This window comes from Eptatretus burgeri, chromosome 11, assembly GCF_056783735.1.
Source record: "Eptatretus burgeri isolate ZD-2024b chromosome 11, Ebu_testis_v1, whole genome shotgun sequence".
Lineage (NCBI taxonomy): Eukaryota > Metazoa > Chordata > Myxini > Myxiniformes > Myxinidae > Eptatretus > Eptatretus burgeri.
Genome location: NC_140971.1, coordinates 76,906,516 through 76,926,924, shown reverse-complemented (window position 1 = coordinate 76,926,924; position 20,409 = coordinate 76,906,516). Strand labels below are relative to the sequence as shown.

At 47.1% G+C, this 20,409-nt stretch overlaps 1 protein-coding gene across 2 annotated transcripts in view; it reads right to left on the bottom strand.

The window, feature by feature from the left end:
- Positions 1–13,374, bottom strand: part of LOC147017423 (translocating chain-associated membrane protein 1-like) — a 45,840-nt gene extending 32,466 nt beyond the window's left edge. Inside the window, exons 1-6 of one of the 2 annotated variants that reach the window (XM_085847071.1) lie at positions 13,164–13,374; positions 7,556–7,619; positions 7,327–7,445; positions 7,105–7,221; positions 2,729–2,787; positions 318–402 (exon numbers count right to left, since the gene is read on the bottom strand). In XM_085847071.1, coding sequence (XP_085703197.1) covers positions 318–402; positions 2,729–2,787; positions 7,105–7,221; positions 7,327–7,445; positions 7,556–7,619; positions 13,164–13,283 — 564 coding nt within the window. In that variant the 5' untranslated portion in view covers positions 13,284–13,374. Of the gene's footprint in view, positions 1–317; positions 403–2,728; positions 2,788–7,104; positions 7,222–7,326; positions 7,446–7,555; positions 7,620–13,128 lie in introns of both variants that reach the window. The other variant, XM_085847072.1, reaches the window with a different exon arrangement.
- Positions 13,375–20,409: the final 7,035 nt, after the last annotated feature.

Below are 20,409 nucleotides of genomic sequence, written 5' to 3'. Positions count from 1 at the left end.
TGGGGGGGGGTAACAATTTCTTCTGGGGGGGTTGGAAATCACTTAAAACATGTAGAAATGCAAAAAAAAAATTTTTTTTTCTCTAACATTTTTTTTTGGGGGGGGGGACCAAGTCCAAAATTTAATGGCATGATCCTTGGACCATACCTAACCCCCCCCCCACCAAGTTTCGTCGAAATCCGTCGAGGAGTTTTTCCGTAATACTGTTCACAAACAAACAAACAAACAGAAAGTGGTGAAAACAGTAACCTCCATCCATCTTCGAAGATGGCGGAGGTTAAAAATAAATAAAAAATTAAATTAAAAAAAAGATTAACCTTTTTGGTTTTCTGGAAATGCAGTTCAGGCAGTGCGTGGATCCAGTAGGCGAGCTGACAAATGAAGAAAAACTTCACAGAACCACTAAAAAGGTGAGAAAATTAAATAAATAAAAAGGCATACGTGCAAATCAAACGATAGCCGGACACAAAAGTAAATTAAAACACGTACAGTAGTACCTCTACTTACGAATTTAATTCGTTCTGGGAGTAGTTTCGTAACCTGAAACCTTCGTAAGTAGAGACGCCTTTTGAATGTAAATGCGCTAATCCGTTCCAAGCCCCGCAAAATTCGGACATTTTTTTTTAATAAATCATAAAAATGCATCAGAACATGAAACAAATACATGTTAAAATTAGATTACCGCACAATAAACATAAAACGAGAGGCACATAATGTAAAAAACAAAGAATAAAGGAAATAATAAAAATATTCATTTACCTTTTAACTGCTATTCTCGTTAGTTTTTGGCCTCTTTGTTTACTGGTCCTTATCAGCAGTGTTTTTTGCCTCGCGTTTCGTGAAGAATTGATCCAATGACGTCTGCTTTTGCCGGCTTTTAACAATCCGTCGGAAATGCGCGAGGCAGACATCGTCATAGTGCGCGATAGCCCGACTTGTGAACACTTTTTCCGGGTGATTCTTTTCAACAAATTCCGAGACTTCATGGAATTTTCCTAAAATGTCTTTGATTTGGGCTGATGGAATAATGGCTGCCTTCTCCTCCTCCTCCTCCTCGTCCTCTTTGAACTCCTCCTGCACCGCGGTGTGTTGCATCACCTCCAATTCCTGCAGCTCCTTCGTCGAAAGCTCCTCGTTGTGCTCCTGAATCAGCTCGTTGATGTCCTCGTCATCCACCTCAAGACCCATGCCCTTTCCCAGCGAAATAATTTCGCCATGGCGAAGAACAGAGTGAAGTCCAGTCCCCCTTTTAAACTTCTCGAACCACCCACGTGATGCCTTAAACTCCTGGTGTAGTCCTTGCGCCGAATTTCCCTCGCCTGTATCCTCCTTCACGAGGTCAGTGAAGATGGCGGTTGCCTTTGCGCAAATTATGGCCTCTGTCACTGTGTCACCAGCGATCTCTTTCTCCTTTATCCACACGAGTAACAACCTCTCCATCTCATCGTTCACTGCCGACCTCCTCTTGGAAATGACAGAGAGGCCTTTGGAAGGAGCCGTAGCTTTTAGGGCTTCCTTTTGTTTTATTATCGTGCCGATCGTAGATATATTACGGCCATATTCTTTTGCGAGATCAATCAAACGCATCCCCTTTTCATACCTTTCTATTATCTCTTGCTTTGTTTGTATGGCCAGAAAAACTATGTTCTTCTTCTTTTCTCCTTGTCCACTTTTCTTCATTGCTTTCTTGGGGTCCATTGTGAATAAAAGTTACTGTAATCCACAAGCGTCCTGTACTGTAACACTGTCCGAGCACTTCGTAGCGGGACCATAGACTGTATACTGTATAACTATATTTACAGAGCGGGACGGGGACACGAAGAGCATGCTGGGATACACGCATACGCAAAGGGCTGTCAGACAGATTTTAGGCGATAGCCAATGGCAGAGCAGCTACAAGTTTGTTTACGTTCGGGAAACTTTGGGAGCAGCGAAAAGCAGCGCGTACTGTACTGTATTTTTGACTTCGTATCCTGAAACGCCTTCGTAACTAGAGGCAATATTTTCCCGTTCAGGCGCTTCGTAACCTGAAACATTCGTATGTAGAGACATTCGTAAGTAGAGGTACCACTGTATTGCTTTAATAATCCCGAATCAAAATGAAATTGTTCTTTTGTTTGTGGTTCCCTCTCTAAGCAAATTGGCAGATCATGGCATGGCAATGCTTTCTCTTTCCCAAAATATTCTTCACCATCACTCTCTCTACCTCCTGACAAGTTGGTGCAGAGGTAGTACACTTACTCTTGAGCGGTCTAGTCTGGGTTTGAATCCCGACCCGACTATAAACTGTCGGTTTGTGTTGCACCATAAAGTGTGCCTACCCTCGCATGGATGCTAAGCCGGATGTCCCATCCAACAAACCACAAGTCATCACCCGTGTCTTGCCCTAAACTATAAGGGACACTACTTCAGCGGAAAAGTCACAATCCCCCACCCCCACCCTCCGTTCCAGAGTAATTTATGCTATCTGCAGGCCGAAGTCGCAATTGACTCGGCTCAAGCGAGGCTCTGCATTGTCAAATGCTCCGTATCGGTCCTTCTTTGTTACACTGGATAAAAGGCATTCTGCATATGTCGAGTATATTCCAGTTCACCATACAAACGCAGTGTCCTTGCCAGGGATGTTTTTGTTATAGATGACTGATTGTATTACAAATCAAAAGGATAAATATAGATTTAACACGTCACTAAAACATTTCAGGTAAATCCACGAAAACAAATTACTTACGACATTGTGTTGTGGGGGTACCCTTCCCACAAGCTGGAGGGCTGAGTAGTGAACTCCTCCTGCAAGTCACACGACGACAAGTAAAATGGATGACGTTTCGAACTAACAACGCTTAATTTACAACAATAACATGTGAACGAAGATCTGAGGACTCTAATCGGACACCATATGGATGAATGTTCAAATCTCAAAAAAAAAATTAAAACCTCATGCCCATTACATTATTTTATTTGCATGTATGGTCGAGGATTGTACAATAGCTAGAGCAGAATGGAAGAGAACTAAATGGGAAGGGGAAACACTAACAGCAGAGAACAAGTGAGAGTGAGAGTGAGTGACATGGAGGGATTGGGGGTGGGTGGGGGAGGAGAAGGAGGAGGAGGAGGAGTAGAAGGAGGAAGAGGACACATGGAGGTGAACAAGCTGCACACAATCTGAATGAAACACAGCAATAAGAGGAAGGGAGAAAACCAGAATGAAACAGACAATAACAAACCAACCGACAACTAACAAACTAAAAAAAAGAAGAGAGATTGGGGGGGAGGGGTGACAGTAACCTGGAAAAAGGAGTGCTTGGGAACGGGGAGGGGGGGTCATTTGGGGTAGGATTGGTCATGAGTGTAGATGGGGATGAGCTGAGGAAGTGTTGAACATCTGTGAGAAAAGGAAGGATTTTGAAGCCTAGAAGGGAGGAATGGGACTGAACAGGTTGGTTCCACAGGTGAGAGAGTGAGTGTTCAGCAGACTGTGTGTGCCCTGCAGAAACCTGGGAGGTACAGAATAAAGAGAGGGCAGATGATGCAAGACCAAAAAAGGAGGTCGTAGAATACATAAAGGAAGAGGCCAAGACGCTCAGTTTTGGCACAGGACATCCCAATGATTTTGAAGGCCTTGCTTTCCACGGCATCAAGAAGAGCAGAGTGTGAGGCAGTGGCGCCAGACCAAAGGGGAGAGCAGTACTACATCAAGTGAAGAATAAAGACTTTTTCAGTTGTCAAAAGTTCAGACTGGCTAATGAAAGACGTTACATGACGAAGGATGCCCAGTCGGGCAGCTGGCTTTGGGGGCCATCTTGAAAATATAGTTTGCCAATGAAAGATAATGGCTGAAGGTGAGGCCCAAATGTTTGAATGACTTACCCTCTTCAAATAGTTTGTTCAGGAAGTACATGGGAGGGTTTGCCAGATGCCACTTTTGCAGAGAAAAGGGGAGTATGTGGGATTTGTCAGGGTTGAAAGATATATTTCAGTTGTTGGACCAGCTCCTTTTCCTATAAAGGTCTGCAGAGAGGGAAGAGGCTGCTGCCTGCCTGTTTAAAGGGCGAGAAAGGATACAGCAGAGGATGGAATAATCAGTTAAGAGATCGACAGGATTTTCCACGGAATCATAAACATGATTGAAGATGAGGGACATGACTAGGCTCAAGACACTACCTTGGGGGACTCCAGCCTCAACAGGGAGAGGAAATGAGAGGGTCCCATAAAGAGCTACACACTGAATACGGTAGTGGAGGAAGTCAGTGATACATTGAGGGGAGGTGGCCGTGGATGCAATAAGCAGAGTTTGGAGATCAAGGTGGGGTTCCAGACTGTATCAAATGCTCGAGACATATCCAGCGAGATGACCCTCTCTTTGTTTGGACTGCAGCAGCAGCATGTCCAAGGTAGATTAACCGGGTCTAAAACTGAAATAATTATCTCAGCTCAGCCCGTTGGAGAAAAGGAAGGACTTGGGAGGTTTAGGAGAGACAAATAAAATCTAAACGGATTGTTTAGGAGAGACGCCGGTGAATCAGGGACATCCTGTGGGGGGAATGATTGTTGGGCAGACAGATAATTGTAAGGTTTACCAATGGCAGCTTGGATTGAGGGGTCTGTCAACTTGGGGCAAAGACCTCAGATGCTAGAGATCCATAGAGTTATGGATGGGGGAGAGGAGGAGCTATAAGCAATGAGGGGGGGGGGTGATAGCGTAGAGCAGTAGAGGGGAGGGGATGGAGAGCATGAAAAGGAGGGGGAGGAACGCTGGGGAAGCAGAGGTGGGAGACGGGTGGACGCTGGGGAAGCAGAGGAGGGAGGGGGACGGACGCTGGGGAAGAAGAGGGGGGAGAGGGACGGACACTGGGGAAGCAGAGGGGAGAGGGACGGACGCTGGGGAAGCAGAGAAGGGAGAGGGACGGACGCTGGGGAAGCAGAGGGGGAGAGGGACAGACGCTGGGGAAGCAGAGGGGGAAGAGGGACGGACGCTGGGGAAGCAGAGGGGAAGAGGGACGGACGCTGGGGAAGCAGAGGGGAAGAGGGACGGACGCTGGGGAAGCAGAGGGGGAAGAGGGACGGACGCTGGGGAAGCAGAGGGGGAGAGGGACGGACGCTGGGGAAGCAGAGGGGGAGAGGGACGCTGGGGAAGCAGAGGGGGAGAGGGACGCTGGGGAAGCAGAGGGGGAGAGGGACGCTGGGGAAGCAGAGGGGGGAGAAGGACGCTGGGGAAGCAGAGGGGGAGAGGGACGCTGGGGAAGCAGAGGGGGAGAGGGACGCTGGGGAAGCAGAGGGAGGAGGGACGCTGGGGAAGAGGGATGCTGGGGAAGCAGAGAAGAGGGGGAGGGACAATACGGAAGTAGAGAGTGGTGGAGAGATGTTGGGGAAGCAGAGATGGGTGGAGGGACGCTGGGGAAGCAGAGAGGGGGTGGAGGGATGCTCGATAAACAAAGAGAAGGGGACAGGATGTGGGGGAGGGGGGAGAGAGACGGGATGCAGGGGGAGAGTAGGCAGGGGCCCCGACGCAGGGGTGGGAGAAGGCAGGGGCCCCAGACGTGTGGGCGGGAGAAGGCAGGGGCCCCGACGCGGGGGCGGGAGAAGGCAGGGGCCCCGACGCGGGGGCGGGAGAAGGCAGGGGCCCCGACGCGGGGGCGGGAGAAGGCAGGGGCCCCGACGCGGGGGCGGGAGAAGGCAGGAGCCCCGATGCGGGTGTGGGAGACGGCAGGAGCCCCAATGCATGGCAAGCAAAGAGGATGTGAAGTTTGAAGGAAGAAAGGAGGGGCGGGAAGTGAAGTAAACAAAAAGGCGGTGGAGAGTGAAGGAAACACATTGGGATGGGAATGATGATTAAAGGCACAAAAAAGACCGTTTTCTGAACACAATGGTGTATGAGGGTTTATGGGTTGTCTGGAGATGAAGAGGGAAAGAATGGAAAGTAGACTGGAATAAAGGTGTTTTGAAGCAAGTACGTGGGAAAATAGAACATTTTTAAATTGCCACTTTAAAAAAAAATAAAAGGGGGAAAGCAAAACAGAGAGACAGAGGCAGAGGCAGAGGCAGAGGCAGAGGCAGAGGCAGAGGCAGAGGCAGAGGCAGAGGCAGAGAGAGAGAGAGAGAGAGAGAGAGAGAGAGAGAGAGAGAGAGAGAGAGAGAGAGAGAGAGAGAGAGAGACAGGAGAACAAAAGTAAGGAGTTTTGGGTTTTTTGTATTAAAACAGAAGGTTCTAAGCAAGGAATTGAAGCGACGGTGGTGAATAATTGGACAGAGATGATAGACACATCGTGAGTGTGAAACAGTTGGGGGGAGGGGGAGGAACGGGTTGGCCCAAAACTATCTGAGCAGGCAATGCAGGATTTAAATAAATCAAATGACAAAAAAAAAATGTCGGAGTGAGGCCTCAATATTCAAAGAATAATTAAATCGACAAAAACCGAGAACAGATTTTTTTTTACAGCAGCACAGACGAATCGGGAATGATTACTTGGCTTTAAGGAAGCAGATCTCTCATAGGACTATGAGAAGTGATGAAGACAGAATTATTTTCACAAATATCTAAAACAGGTAAATATCCTGGTTTATACCATGTCGTGAATTAAGCTTCCACTGGAAGCCTGGTGTTGGCTTGGGATTTTAGGGTCCAGAGTTAACACCAGGTGGGGTTGACTCAGTCTGTCATCCTTCCGAGGTCGACAAAATGAGTACCAGTGTACTGGTAATTGGCGCATTGCATCAGCGGCACGGAGGAGGAGGAGGAGGAGGAGGAGGAGGAGGAGGAGGAGGAGGAGGAGGAGGAGGAGGAGGAGGAGGAGGAGGAGGAGGAGGAGGAGAAGGAGAAGGAGAAGGAGAAGGAGAAGGAGAAGGAGAAGGAGAAGGAGAAGGAGAAGGAGAAGGAGAAGGAGAAGGAGAAGGAGAAGGAGAAGGAGAAGGAGAAGAAGAAGAAGCTTTTCCTAGTCTAAGCTCCAAAATATATATATAAATCAGTCATGAACTGATGCTCCACATAGTGTCGGTTCTGTCGAAGCAGTTTCTTGGCTAGGGTTACAACCCTGAATGGGTCACCACTCGGACGCAGTCTAAAATTTTTTTATTATTTTTACTGTTAAAACCAGCAGGATGACGTACAAAAGCGAGAATGTAGACTCCACCAAGGAAGAGGAGGAGGAAGAAGATGACGAGCTGACCGGATTCATTGAACTTTCCATGCTTGGCTTTCGAGAGGTGCAACCGCCGGTTTATCCTCTACCGGAACATGGAGAAACATCGGTCATTAAACACACCACAAGCACGCTCGGTGAGCAACACAAGATGGCATGAGTAGAAAAACCAGCGAGCAGTCCTCCTCACATCGAGGATGTGCTCCTGCACCATGCCGTGCAGCACAATGGCCACGGTCGTGTAAAAGAACACCGTGGCGCAGTCCCTTGCTCCATACTCGTACACAGTCATGGACTCCTCTCCTTCCTCTGCAATCAAATAAATTTGCAGCATGAGTCATACGGCCACCGCACAGCAAAATTACTCTTCAGAAGAAGAAGAAGACCAAGAGGAAATATATAATCAGACACAATCTCACCTTCTGGCGGTATTGTGATATTGTGTTGGACCGTCAAGAACATGAGTGCACCATTCGCCGTCGTCTGCAAAAGATTTACAAAGACATTTCATTTATTTTTGATGAAATAAAATCAGCAGGGGGAGGGGGGGGGGAGGTCGTTCAGATCATGAACCATGCACAGGTGGGTGATGCAGTAGCTGGCGTTACAATCCTGGATGAGTCGCCACTCCGACACAGCAAAAGTACTGCGATAGGGAATTGCAATTATTTGGTGACAACTTCAGAAGTTAAAGACAATGAAACAGAATTCCACTTGTAACATATGCAGCATGCCTGCTCACTTAAGCACAAAACCACAGGCTCTGATCCGACATGAGGAAGAAATCCATGATGAATAACAATTTGTACACGCAGACAGACACAGACACAGACACACCTCTGGAATGCAGGCCATCTCAAACATAAACTGTACTCTCGCTCAAACATCCACCGACACGACAGCTCAAATTACAAAGGGCATATTTTCACTAGAACTGCAACAGCAAACAACAAACCGTACCTGCAAGCCTCAAAGCTTCAAAGCCAACGGTGCCCGGCAATGCCGCCACGCAGCGCGTGGAGATGGAATTGGGAAGGAGCGATGTGCAATAATTGATCAAGTCAGTGATCAACTGCGTAATTAAAGTAAATGATAATCGTAAAATGATTAAATTTCTAGATCAATTGGCTAATAGTATACCTAAACCACCACAGTTTCATCCGAATCCGTCATAAACTTTTTAAGATATCACGCAATGTCGTTTTTAGTCCCAACTCTCGACAGTGAAGAATCAGTTTAAAATTAAATAACTCTCGTCTCCAGATCCGGATTCGTATCTTCACCAAAACTGAATCAATTCTTCTTCGCGGCACTCCCAACCTGCCCACCAAGTTCTGTGTGAATCCATCCATAACCTTTTGAGATGTCGTTCTCTGTATCGTTTTTGGCCCGATCTCTCAATGGTGAAGAATCACTTAAAGGAGTCTCAGATCCAGATCTGGATTCGGATCTTCACCAAAATTAAGCGTTGCTCTCCTTGGCCGGTCACCAACACACACAGACAGAATTTCAGAACGATTGCTTGAAAACTGTGGCCAAAAATCATGTGACAAACAGGCCAACCTACTTGGCGAAATTTTTTTTTTTTTGCCAAGTAACAAACAAACAGAGTGAAAACTGAGTACTTCCTTCCTTTGGTGCCTGGTGATGATGTCATGCATCACCTGGATTATGGCAATGGGAAGGAGCAGTGTACAAGAGTATGAAACAAGAGTGAAAATTGCTTGGCAATACACGTCCCCAACCGATGTGATATTTTCCAAGTCCAAAAAGGGCATAACTCTGTGAAAAATTGACAAAACACCCTGAAACTCAAACTTGTTCTGTAACATCATTATACAGGCATGGACCACGTTTCAGTTTAATATGTTACAGGGTTTGGGGAAAAAGTCAGAAAAACCACTGGTATGGTGGGACAGACAGAGATAGATGGAGAGAAAACCGAAAGTCCCCCTCCGGTGAAATCTGTAGTGGACGAACAAAGCAAATATCTCCCTCGTGCAGGTGGAGGAGGTGGAGGTGGAGAAGGAGAAGCTTCATAAAGGTGAGACATAACTTTGGCAGAACGACGACACATTCAGTGATTGTTCCTCTTTCTTCTCCACTCCCCTCCAGAAACAGGATTTGTGTAATTGTTGCTCCTCTCAAGTCGCAGGGGAGTGGAAGAAACAAACTCAGGTTCAAAGTCCTGACGGACGGGATTCAGACGTCGAACACGGGATTTAGCGGATATTGTGCAATTTGAACTTGGCGACGGGTTGCACGTACCTGACCGGGGCACAAATATAATCACCGAAGCAAGTTCCGAATCGCTACTCGGCATCATTTGGTACAAACAGTGCATTTAAGTATTAGGTTCAGCTCATTGTTCAAATGACAAGGTCATCATGATGCTCTTCTTCAACCGAATGTGAGCACAAATATCCACTGATCAACCCCACCGAATGTTTGATTTGGCATCACGAGTGGCCTTTTGCAAACAACGGCGCATACCGGTCATGAACCACCCATGGCATTTAATCGTCCACTTGCCAACAAGTTTTGACTCAAAGGAACAAATAACCTGCACGTCTTTACTACGATTCAACGTCACAATAATTGTTGGATGCACTCGCAAAGGTTATAAGCCTGGTGTTGGCTTAGTGGTTAGGGTGGTGGCTTGGGATCCCAGGGTCCTGAGTTCAAGCCCCGTTGGCTGCTGAATTAACTAACACCAGGGGGTTGACTCAGCCTGTTATCCTTCCGAGGTCAGCGAAATGAGTACCAGTGTACTGGTCCTGGTGTATGCCCCGGTTAGAATAGGTGTACCATATCCCTGTGTGTCGTAAGAGGTGAACAGGGTTGGCGTCAGGAAGGGCATCCGGCCATAAAACATTGCCTCAAGAAAAGGCCAAACCCCTGCACAGCAGGGAAAAATGGCTGTAAAAACGGTCATTTATTTTTTTACTCGCAAAGGTTGGCATTTGTTGTGCATCATGATTCTAAGTTAAGTAACCTCCATTTCTGAAAACACGACCAACATCCCCTTCCCTCAACCACACAGGACTTTGAAACTGAAGATTGCCAGCAAAGCAAGACAGAAGATCAAAGAGAAAAAGGATGGAGGTGATTAGGGAAGGGAACTAATCGGCTGAATCAACATCTGCTCTGCACATCGTCATTCTTTGCCATGGAGGTCTTCCTGGAGGATCCACAAACATGATACATCAAAGCCTACAGTGAAATCTCAAAAGGTAACACAACGCCTTCTGAATTTGGGTGCAGTGCGTTAACAGTGTTCGGTGATTAAAGACCAGTAATGAAGAGAATGGAGTGCAAAATACAAAGTTGTGTTTATAAAAGCACTGTTCACAACTCTCAGGCATCAAGGATGATAGGTTGACGTGGCATTTTTAGTTTTTCTCTCTCCAACTCAACACCACCCCCTGCCCCAACCCCCTCCCCTCCCACAATCCCCCCTTGCCACTCCAGCGGGCAGACCGCCTGGCCCTAGCCATTCCAGCACTGATAAGTTGAAAGAAAGGGCTGAAAAACAATGTAAATATATACATATATATAAAATATATATCAGAGGGACCGTTCAGGTTCCCCTGGTGAGAGAGGAATGCCAGGAATCCCGGAGACTGCGAAATCGAGACAGTAAAGCTCAGAAGAAGGGACGTCTGGAAGGGAGTGGGGAAGCATGGAGGAAGCCAGGGAACTAAAGCATTGAGTTTAGAGGGAGGAAGTGCTGAAGAGTTTAACACAAACTGGACCATGTTTAAATTTATACCATGAAGGGTCACCTGACAGAGGAAGAATTTTATAAAACGAAACAATAGCCAGAGACCGATCCTCGGGTGGCCATGGCTGCAGAGGTACAGACCCTTCCTGGCACTGCTGCCAGCTCCAAAAGGACAGACCATGGAGCAGCCGCATGGTCCAGAGGGACAGAACATGAAACAGCCAAATGCTCGAGACAGAGCATTGCACAGCCACATGCTCAGATACAGACCAACGCCAAGCCACCAGTTCAGACACACTATGGGGTCTACATTTAAAAATCTGCTATATAATCAACAATAAAGCGACACACGTGAATAGACCTCAACCAGACTGTATGCAATGCACACCTACCAACCAAATAACCAACACTGCCCCCAACCATTATCTTTTCTACCCTCATTAACCCTCTCCCCACATCTCCTCATCTAGTTTCAGATTGCTCCTCTTCCTTTCCGTTTATATCTTCACCGAGCTGTTCACCAGCCTATTGTGTCCACGAGTTACTTCACTGCCACGACCTTTCCTTGCACCTCCTGTCACCTGATGCTAAACTTTGTATACATGGAGGTAGGAAAGCATGGCCTGTACATTTGGTGTAATAGAATTAGTGTGATGGCATCCCACCACACTAAATTGTGTGTGTGTGTGTGTGTGTGTGTGTGTGTGTGTGTGTGTCTAAAAAAATTGGAATAAATAAATAAATAACGAGGGCTGGCTCAAACTCCACCAAATTTTGCAAACGTGTTGGTAGTATCCAGGGTAACGTTAACTGGCGGTGACCGGCAGGCCGGACCGTTAACCTGGTAGTGACCGGCAGGCAGGACCATTAACCTGGTAGTGACCGGCAGGCCAGACCGTTAACCTGGTAATGACTGGCAGGCCAGACAATTAATCTGGTAATGACCAGCACGCCGGACCATTAACCTGAGTGACCGGCAGGCCGGACCATTAACCTGGTAGTGATCGGCAGGCCGGACCGTTAACCTGGTAGTGACCGGAAGGCCGGACCGTTAACCTGGTAGTGACCGGAAGGCCGGACCGTTAACCTGGTAGTGACCGGAAGGCCGGACCGTTAACCTGGTAGTGACCGGAAGGCCGGACCGTTAACCTGGTAGTGAGCGGCAGGCTGGACCGTTAACCTGGTAATGACCGGAAGGCCGGACTGTTAACCTGATAGTGACCGGCAGGCCGGACCGTTAACCTGAGTGACCGGAAAGCCGGACCGTTAACCTGGTAGTGACCGGAAGGCCGGACCGTTAACCTGGTAGTGACCGGAAGGCCGGACCGTTAACCTGGTAGTGACCGGAAGGCCGGACCGTTAACCTGGTAGTGAGCGGCAGGCTGGACCGTTAACCTGGTAGTGACCGGAAGGCCGGACTGTTAACCTGATAGTGACCGGCAGGCCGGACCGTTAACCTGAGTGACCGGAAAGCCGGACCGTTAACCTGGTAGTGACCGGAAGGCCGGACCGTTAACCTGGTAATGACCGGCAGGCCGGACCGTTGACCTGGTAATGACCGGAAAGCCGGACCGTTGACCTGGTAGTGACAGGAAGGCCGGACTGTTAACCTGGTAATGACCGGCAGGCCGGACCGTTGACCTGGTAATGACCGGCAGGCCGGACCGTTGACCTGGTAATGACCGGAAAGCCGGACCGTTGACCTGGTAATGACCGGAAAGCCGGACCGTTGACCTGGTAATGACCGGAAAGCCAGACCGTTGACCTGGTAATGACCGGAAGGCCGGACTGTTAACCTGGTAATGACCGACAGGCCGGACCGTTGACCTGGTAATGACCGGAAAGCCGGACCGTTAACCTGGTAATGACCGGAAAGCCGGACCGTTAACCTGGTAATGACCGGAAAGCCGGACCGTTAACCTGGTAATGACCGGAAAGCCGGACCGTTGACCTGGTCGTGACCGGTAAACTGGCGTGAGATCATAACTACTCTGTAGTTAACTGAAACGTGCAGCATCGTCACAGTGAACGAGTTTAACTAACATCGTGTTGAACGTTTGATGACTAAGCCGGTGCAACGATAACAACCCGGAATAGTCACTCTCTTCAAAGGTTTCAAATTTAAACCCAACGCAAGTTTTTCCCTCAGTGACCACGTGGCAAAACCAAAAGTGACCAACAATATCACACACGGCTCGTGCTCGTACTGTACACTCCGTGCCACATGCACACAAGAAGCTGTTAGTTGGAAAAAAAAAGTTTACGAACAAATGGAAATGAAGAAACTCGCGTCCGCTTCTCACTTCGAACATGAAGGCCAGTAGGAAGCAGGCGATAAGCACGGACATCATATCGACGTGGTTTTGGATGAAGAACTCGTGGCTAAAGAACGCGGGACTTCGGCCCTTTCTCCGTAGGGCCATCGCCTTCCCGCCGCGGCCGCTGCCAGCGGACAAGTTCAGTGCGCATGCGCACTCGTCAGCTCGACCACCATCCGCTCGTCCTCGAGACCACGCCCCTCTCCCACCGCTCGTTCCTCGAGACCACGCCCCTCTCCCACCGCTCGTTCCTCGAGACCACGCCCCTCTCCCATCCGCTCGTCCTCGAGACCACGCCCCTCTCCCACCGCTCGTTCCTCGAGACCACGCCCCTCTCCCATCCACTCGTTCCTCGAGACCACGCCCCTCTCTCATCCACTCGTTCCTCGAGACCACGCCCCTCACTTGGACATCATCACACACAAGGAAATTCGAATCCGTGGCAGGTGGAGACGAGGGATTCATTGCGAATGGAGCGAGAAAAGAGAAAGTTAAAAAGAGCAATCACAGATGGCAGACCCTCGGCAGGACTTGTTTTGTGTGGTGTAGTTTAAATAATAAGATGGAAGAGCTTGAAGCTAAAGCAGATAGCGAAGATGACGATGTAGTTACAGTGAGTGAGACATGGTTTAAGGAGGAGAGTAACTGGAGGACAGGATTAGAAGGCCACAAGGTGTATCAGTGTGATGATGAGAAGGAGGAGGAGGAGGAGGAGGAGGAGGAGGAGGAGGAGGAGCAATCTGGGTAAAGGACAGCATTACATCAAGAGAAAGGAGTGGCATTAAGGAAGGAATAAATGTTGAGGATTCTGTGTGGGTCGAGATTAGAGATTGTAAAAACAGTAAGATACTGGTAGGATGCTTTTATAGGGCTCTGGGTGTGAAGGAAGGAGGAAGGAGGAGTACATGAAGAATTCAAAAGGGATGTGGTAAGGAAAGAGTATTCATTATGGGGGATTTTAACTTGCCAGGGATACATTGGGTCCAGGAACAGGGAAAGGGCAGAGCAGATGAGAATTTCCTAGTTTATTCCAAGATTGCTTTTTAACCCAGTTTGTAGGTAAGCCCACAAGGGGGAGTGCAGTGTTAGACCTCCTTTTAACTAACGATCCCAATATGGTGGAGGAGGTGGAGGTTGGGGAGAATTTAGGATCAAGTCTATAACATTGTGTGTGCAAAGATTCTGTTAAGGATTAGAGTTCAGGATAGTAGGGTAAGGCTATTAAATTTCAGGAAGGCAAACTTTGAGGGTATGAGGAGAGAGTTGGGTGATGTTGATTGGGAGACTCTAACAACAGGACAATCAGCATCAGAAAAATGGGAAACCTTCAAGGACCAAATGTGTGGAGTGCAGAGTAAGTACATTCCAATGAGGTGTAAAACTAGAAACAGAAAGTGGTTGAGTAGTGAGATAAGGAACGCTATGAAGGAGAAGCAGAAAGCATTTATTAAGTTTAAAATGACAGGACTGGAGTTCGATTTATATCACTGTTGGAGTAAACAGAGGCAAGTTAAGAAAATAACTCTGCAACCCAAAAGAGAGTATGAGAAGGACATGGCTAAGAATATTAAACATATAAGCAAGGCTTTCTTTAAGTAAATTAGGGGAAAAGAACAGGTGAGGACCAGTGTGGGCCCATTGAGGAATAGCACCGGGAGAGTGGTTAGTGATGAAAGTGAGATGGCAGGCTTATTAAACAGGTATTTTTCTTCAACTTTTACACAACAGTCAGGAGAATTGCCAATAGCTGAGAGTATCTATCGAGGAGGTGAGGAAGGGCTTTTACAGAAGATCCAGGTTGGAGTGGAGGAAGTGAAGGAACAGCTAGGTAATCTAAGAGTAGATAAATCTCCAGGTCCAGATAATATGCAATCAAGAGTATTGAGGGAGGTGAATGAGCAGGTAAGTGAATGTTAAGGGGTATTTTCAATCGTTCCCTGGAGTCAGGACAAGTACTGGAGGATTGGAGAGTAGCAAATGTAACACCATTATTTAAGAAAGGATCCAGAGAAGAATTGGGAAACTATAGACCTGTTCGTTTGACTTCAGTTGTGGGGAAGGTGTTGGAGCCATCAATTAAGGACCAGATGAGGAACCATTTAAATAAATAAAAACTAATTAAAGTCAGCATGGGTTTACCAAAGGTAGTTCCTGTTTAATAAATCTTTTAGAGTTCTATGAAGCAGTGCCCGATTGGGTGGATGAGGGAAAGGCAGTGGACATAGTGTATCTCGACTTGAAGAAGGCATTTGATAAGGTATCACATCGGAGGTTGTTAGCCAAAGTGAGGGCTTGTGGAGTGGCTGGTCAGGTAACTAATTGGATTGCAAACTGGCTTAGTGATAGGAAGCAAAGAGTCACTGTGAGTGGGTGGATGTCTTGCTGGGAGGATGTAAGTGGAGGGGTACCTCAGGGATCAGTACTCGGACCATTGCTATTCATTATTTACATCAACAATTTGGATAATGAAGTAAAGAGTTAGCTTTCCAAATTTTCAGATGACACAAAGCTTGGAGGCGAAGTGGGTAGCAGAGGGGGTGGTGATCAGATTCAGGAAAGTATTGATACTTGTATAGATTGGGCAAAAGACTGGCAGATGTAATTTAACCTGAGCAGGTGTAAGGTGTTGGGGATGGGGAAGAACAATTAAAATAGAGATTGCAGTATGCAAGGGGTAATTTCGGAGCATGTCACACAGGAGAAGGATCTGGGGGGGGGGGGTGGTATAGATATGGGAGGTAAGCAAGGCAGCACAGATAGGTAAAGCAAATATGGTTTTAGGTTGTATTCAGAGGGGGATCAATTATAAATCAAGAGGTGGTGTTAACATTGGACAGGAATTTATTGAGGGCCACATCTGGACATAGATGCCACAGAGAGGGTTCAGCGCAAGGCTACGAGATTGATTCCGGGCCGAGCCAGACTCAGCTATGAGGGGCGGTTGAAGGAGACGGGGCTTGATACACTAGAAAGGAGGCGGTTATGAAGAGATATGATAGAGATGTTTCACATAATGAAAGGTATAGATAAAATAAGTGCAGATGAATTATTCAGCAGAGTACACAGTGATAGGACCAGGGGTTGTAGCCTGAGAGTGAAGAAGAGGAGGGTTAAGATGGTAGCAAGGCAGGGGACTTTTACTCAGAGAGTAGTTAATGCATGGAATGGTCTCTCAGGAAAGGTAGTGGCATCAGAAACAGTAGTTAATTTTAAATTAGAACTAGATAGGTACCTGGAAGTTATGGGGATGTTGACAGGACTTTTTGGTAGTTTCAGCATTGATGGGTGATTGTGTGCATGTGTACGGAGTGCTGCTGGTGGAGGTCTTGTCAAGGGGGGTTGTGTGGTCTGTGTGTTCTATAAACAAGCCTGTGCCCCCTCCTCCGAGGGGAAGAAAATGAATAAGTATAAAAACTACAAAAACTAAAGAAAAAATCCAAACAATTATTTCATTAATTAAAAACATTTTTTTTGCATTTTCTTCCTTGGACCTTGTGTCGATAAATTAGTATGGTGTTCGCGCAAGCATGACGGGCTGAATGACCTCCACCTGTGTTAGATTTCCTTGTGTATTTTGTGTGGCAATTAAATGGAAGGATGTACTTAAAGTATATATCCACACTAATAAATGTGTGTGTGTGTGTGTGTGTGTGTGTGTGTGTGTGTGTGTGTGTGTGTGTGTGTGTGTGTGTGTGTGTGTGTGTGTGTGTGTGTGTGTGTGTGTGTGTGTGTGTGTGTTACAATGAGACAATATTTGTGAATATCTCCATGAAACGTGTATAAAAATGCAACGTTCATTTTTGGTGAAAGCTTCTCAAGAATTTTTGGTTGTACACAGCACGCACTGCAGTTGGTAGTCACTGCCTCCAACCTGCCGATTCCCGAAAAATTGCCGATATTGGCCAAGCACGTGTGTGTGTGTGTGTGTGTGTGTGTGTGTGTGTGTGTGTGTGTGTGTGTGTGTGTGTGTGTGTGTGTGTGTGTGTGTGTGTGTGTGTGTGTGTGTGTGTGTGTGTGTGTGTTGTTCATAAAGCATAACATATTCTCTCTGCCAACTCCCTTACCCCCACCCCTTTCTATATCTATCTCTATCTCATCCTTGCTGTACCCCCTCCCAATACAGTGCAGCATACTCCTACACCTCTCTCTCTCTCTCTCTCTCTCTCTCTCTCTCTCTCTCTCTCTCTCTCTCTCTCTCTCTCTCTCTCTCTCTCTCTCTCTCTCTCTCTCTCTCTCTCTCTCTCTCTCTCTCTCTCTCTCTCTCTCTCTCTCTCTCTCTCTCTCTCTCTCTCTCTCTCTCTCTCTCTCTCTCTCTCGACGGTGCTTGTCTCCAGCCATGTCCAGATGGCATTTGTGTTTGTCTCTGGACAGCTTGGCTCCGAACATGTCTGGGCAGTGTTTGTCTATGGCTGCTTCCGGGTGGTGTTTGGCTCGGGACGCGTCCGGGCGGTGTTTGGCTCGGGACGCGTCTGGGCGGTGTTTATGTCCGGACAGGAGTTTATATCCAGACATGTCAAAATGGGAGTTTGTCTCTGGACAGGGTAGCTCCAGATGCATCTGGACGGTGTTTGTCTCCAAATGCATTTGGGCGGTATTTATGTCTGGACAGAAGTTCATATCCAGACGTGTCCCAACAGGAGTTTGTCTCTGGACAGCTCGGCTCCAGAAGCTTCCGGGCAGTGTTTGGCTCCAGACTTATCCGGATGGGAGTTCGTCTCTGGACTTGTCTGAGCAGTGTTTGTCTCAGGACGTGCCCGGGTGGTGTTTGTCTCCGAGTGGTATTTATAGTATGGCAGGTATATAATGGATTTCAGACATCATTTTGTTTCCATCTTCACTGTTATTCCATGCAGAATCATTTTGATGAGACAGTATGAATCGTAATTAATGCTGCACCGCACATCTGCCTTCCTTTCTCCCACCCCCTCTCACTTTCCCTCTCTCCTTGCTCCCCTCCCTCTTCTCTCTCTCCCCCGTTTCTACCCCACCCCCTCTTCACTTTCCCCAACCTCTTCTCTTGCTCCCCCCCTCCCCCAATACTCCCGTCAGCAAAACAGATGGGCACTTTTTTGGTGGTTGGAGCTGCTGCTGGGTTTGCATTTTGAGATTTGGCACGGGTTGAGAGCTTCTGGGGCTGATCGCATTTCGGTTGCAAAACGTGGGTTGAAACTAAATGAAGGCACAAAACACTGGCGCCTCTGGTTATTTATAAGCATTGCAGCTGGGGTGCAATGGGCTCCAAGGTCTCTTGGCCTGAGCCATGTTTCAGGGTTTAGACTATGGAGTTGGGCTGGGCAGATACTCTGGCAGTTGGAGGGGTGTTCATTTCTCCAGTTCCTGCATTGTTTGGCACTCCGGACATCCTGGGGCAGTGTGTGACTCCTTCCAGTTTTCCCTCCTGTGAGTTTCTTTCTGTATCCATCTTGGCCTTTTCTGCCCCTCATTCCTCCCCACACCCATTGTCCAAGTCAGCCTTTATCTCCACCTTCAACTCTGCTGGTGTCCCTACACCCATCTCTTTTCTGTTCCTTATGTCCTGTTACATTCTGACCTGTTCCGTGTACTAGCTGAGCTCTTCCACGAGCCTAGGCTATGTATACAAAAACAAAAGTAGGTTTGAAAGGTACATTCCAATAGTATGTAATTAATAGACCTAGTCACGATGTAAGTGATGTTCAAACAGTACATATTTTTTTTGAGATATAGTCACGTGGCTTAGTGGCTGGACATGGATACATTTCCTCCATTACATTGTTATGGTAGACTCGAGGTCAAATCCTCCACCCGCACGTTCACCAATTTAGCGACCGATCGTCAAAAAGAGACCATACACTGACTGTCGGGAAAGCCAAATTAATCTTTATTTCGGTTTTTGGGGGTACAGAATACAGATAGCTTGAACGATAATTTGATGCTCCGTGATCCAGATCACCCTTTGAACAGGATGGAAGCTTGAGCCATGGCTTGGGTGATCCGGAAGTAGTTTTATAAAGCCTCCTGTGAAGTAATGACCCCAATTTCCCAAGATTGTGATTAATAACCAAATGATGAACCACAAAGCAGCCACCAAGTCAATTTAAATAATTTGATTTAATAAATGTGGGAGGGGAGATTGAAGAGAAAAAACATTCAATAACAATTAGAGAATCAACATTCAGCACCAAATAATAATTTATTACATACAGATCATACAGTAATGATTCCCCCATGCCCACCATAGCCATCCATCCACTCGACAAACACCATCAGTGAGGTGAGTCTCAGTAGCTCACTCTGCGAGCTCGGTGTGTTCCGCAGCACGCAGGTGAACGCAAAACTCTTAGGGCTCCAGGGAGCAATTTGATTCATGTCAATAGGTGTTCTCCAGCTACTTTTTATCCACCAAGAATAAGTGCTTTATCTTGGTCTTTCAGCAATTTATGTCTGGCTGCAGATCTTGATAACCATGCAGTGTGCAATCAATGATCTCATGCACCTGCACCAATGTTTTGGGTTTTTTTTTTTTTTTTTTTTTACACGTCCTGTGGAGACACCAATTGCCACCTTTAGCAAGCTGAAGACCGTGTACGACTAAAGGTTTGAAGGAACGTTTAGCAGAGATGAGAGGATTGAAGGGTCCAATTAAAATATGTCCACACATATTCTAATCTTGTGGGGTGAGGGCAGCATATACCTTCATAATGTTTTTTTTTTGTTTGTTTTGTTTTTTGAGCAAGTCCTTTTCTTCAGGCTGCCTCCACCCAGCCAGCGGTTGGCCCAAAGTTCATTGTTCTCTTAAGGCCCATATGACCACTTTAGGACTCGAGTTGTTTTTTTAATGGCCTGGAGGGTCAGGAAAAATTTCACAAAGGGTTCACATGCCTGTTAACAAGGTCTTCGGCCCATTAACAAAGATGGCACAACAAGTGAACAGTGACAAGGCAGGTGGAATGGGAATGCAGGTAAACAAGCCAACAGATACTGATGCAAACCGGCAAGAACAGAAAAGCAGAGTGGACAGCCGGCTTCACTCAATGCTATCCTACTTTGGACTACTCTGACGCTTCAAGTTGTGGCTCTCATGCTAATCCTAACCTGGAGAGGGTCTTCAGCACATGGTAAGATTTGGGGGGGCTGATGTGGTGACCCACATAACTCTCCCTATCAATATGGAGATACAATGGATCCCACACAGACAAATAATCTACTCCTTATTGATGGTTACAACATTGATGGTGTGGAGAAGCATTTA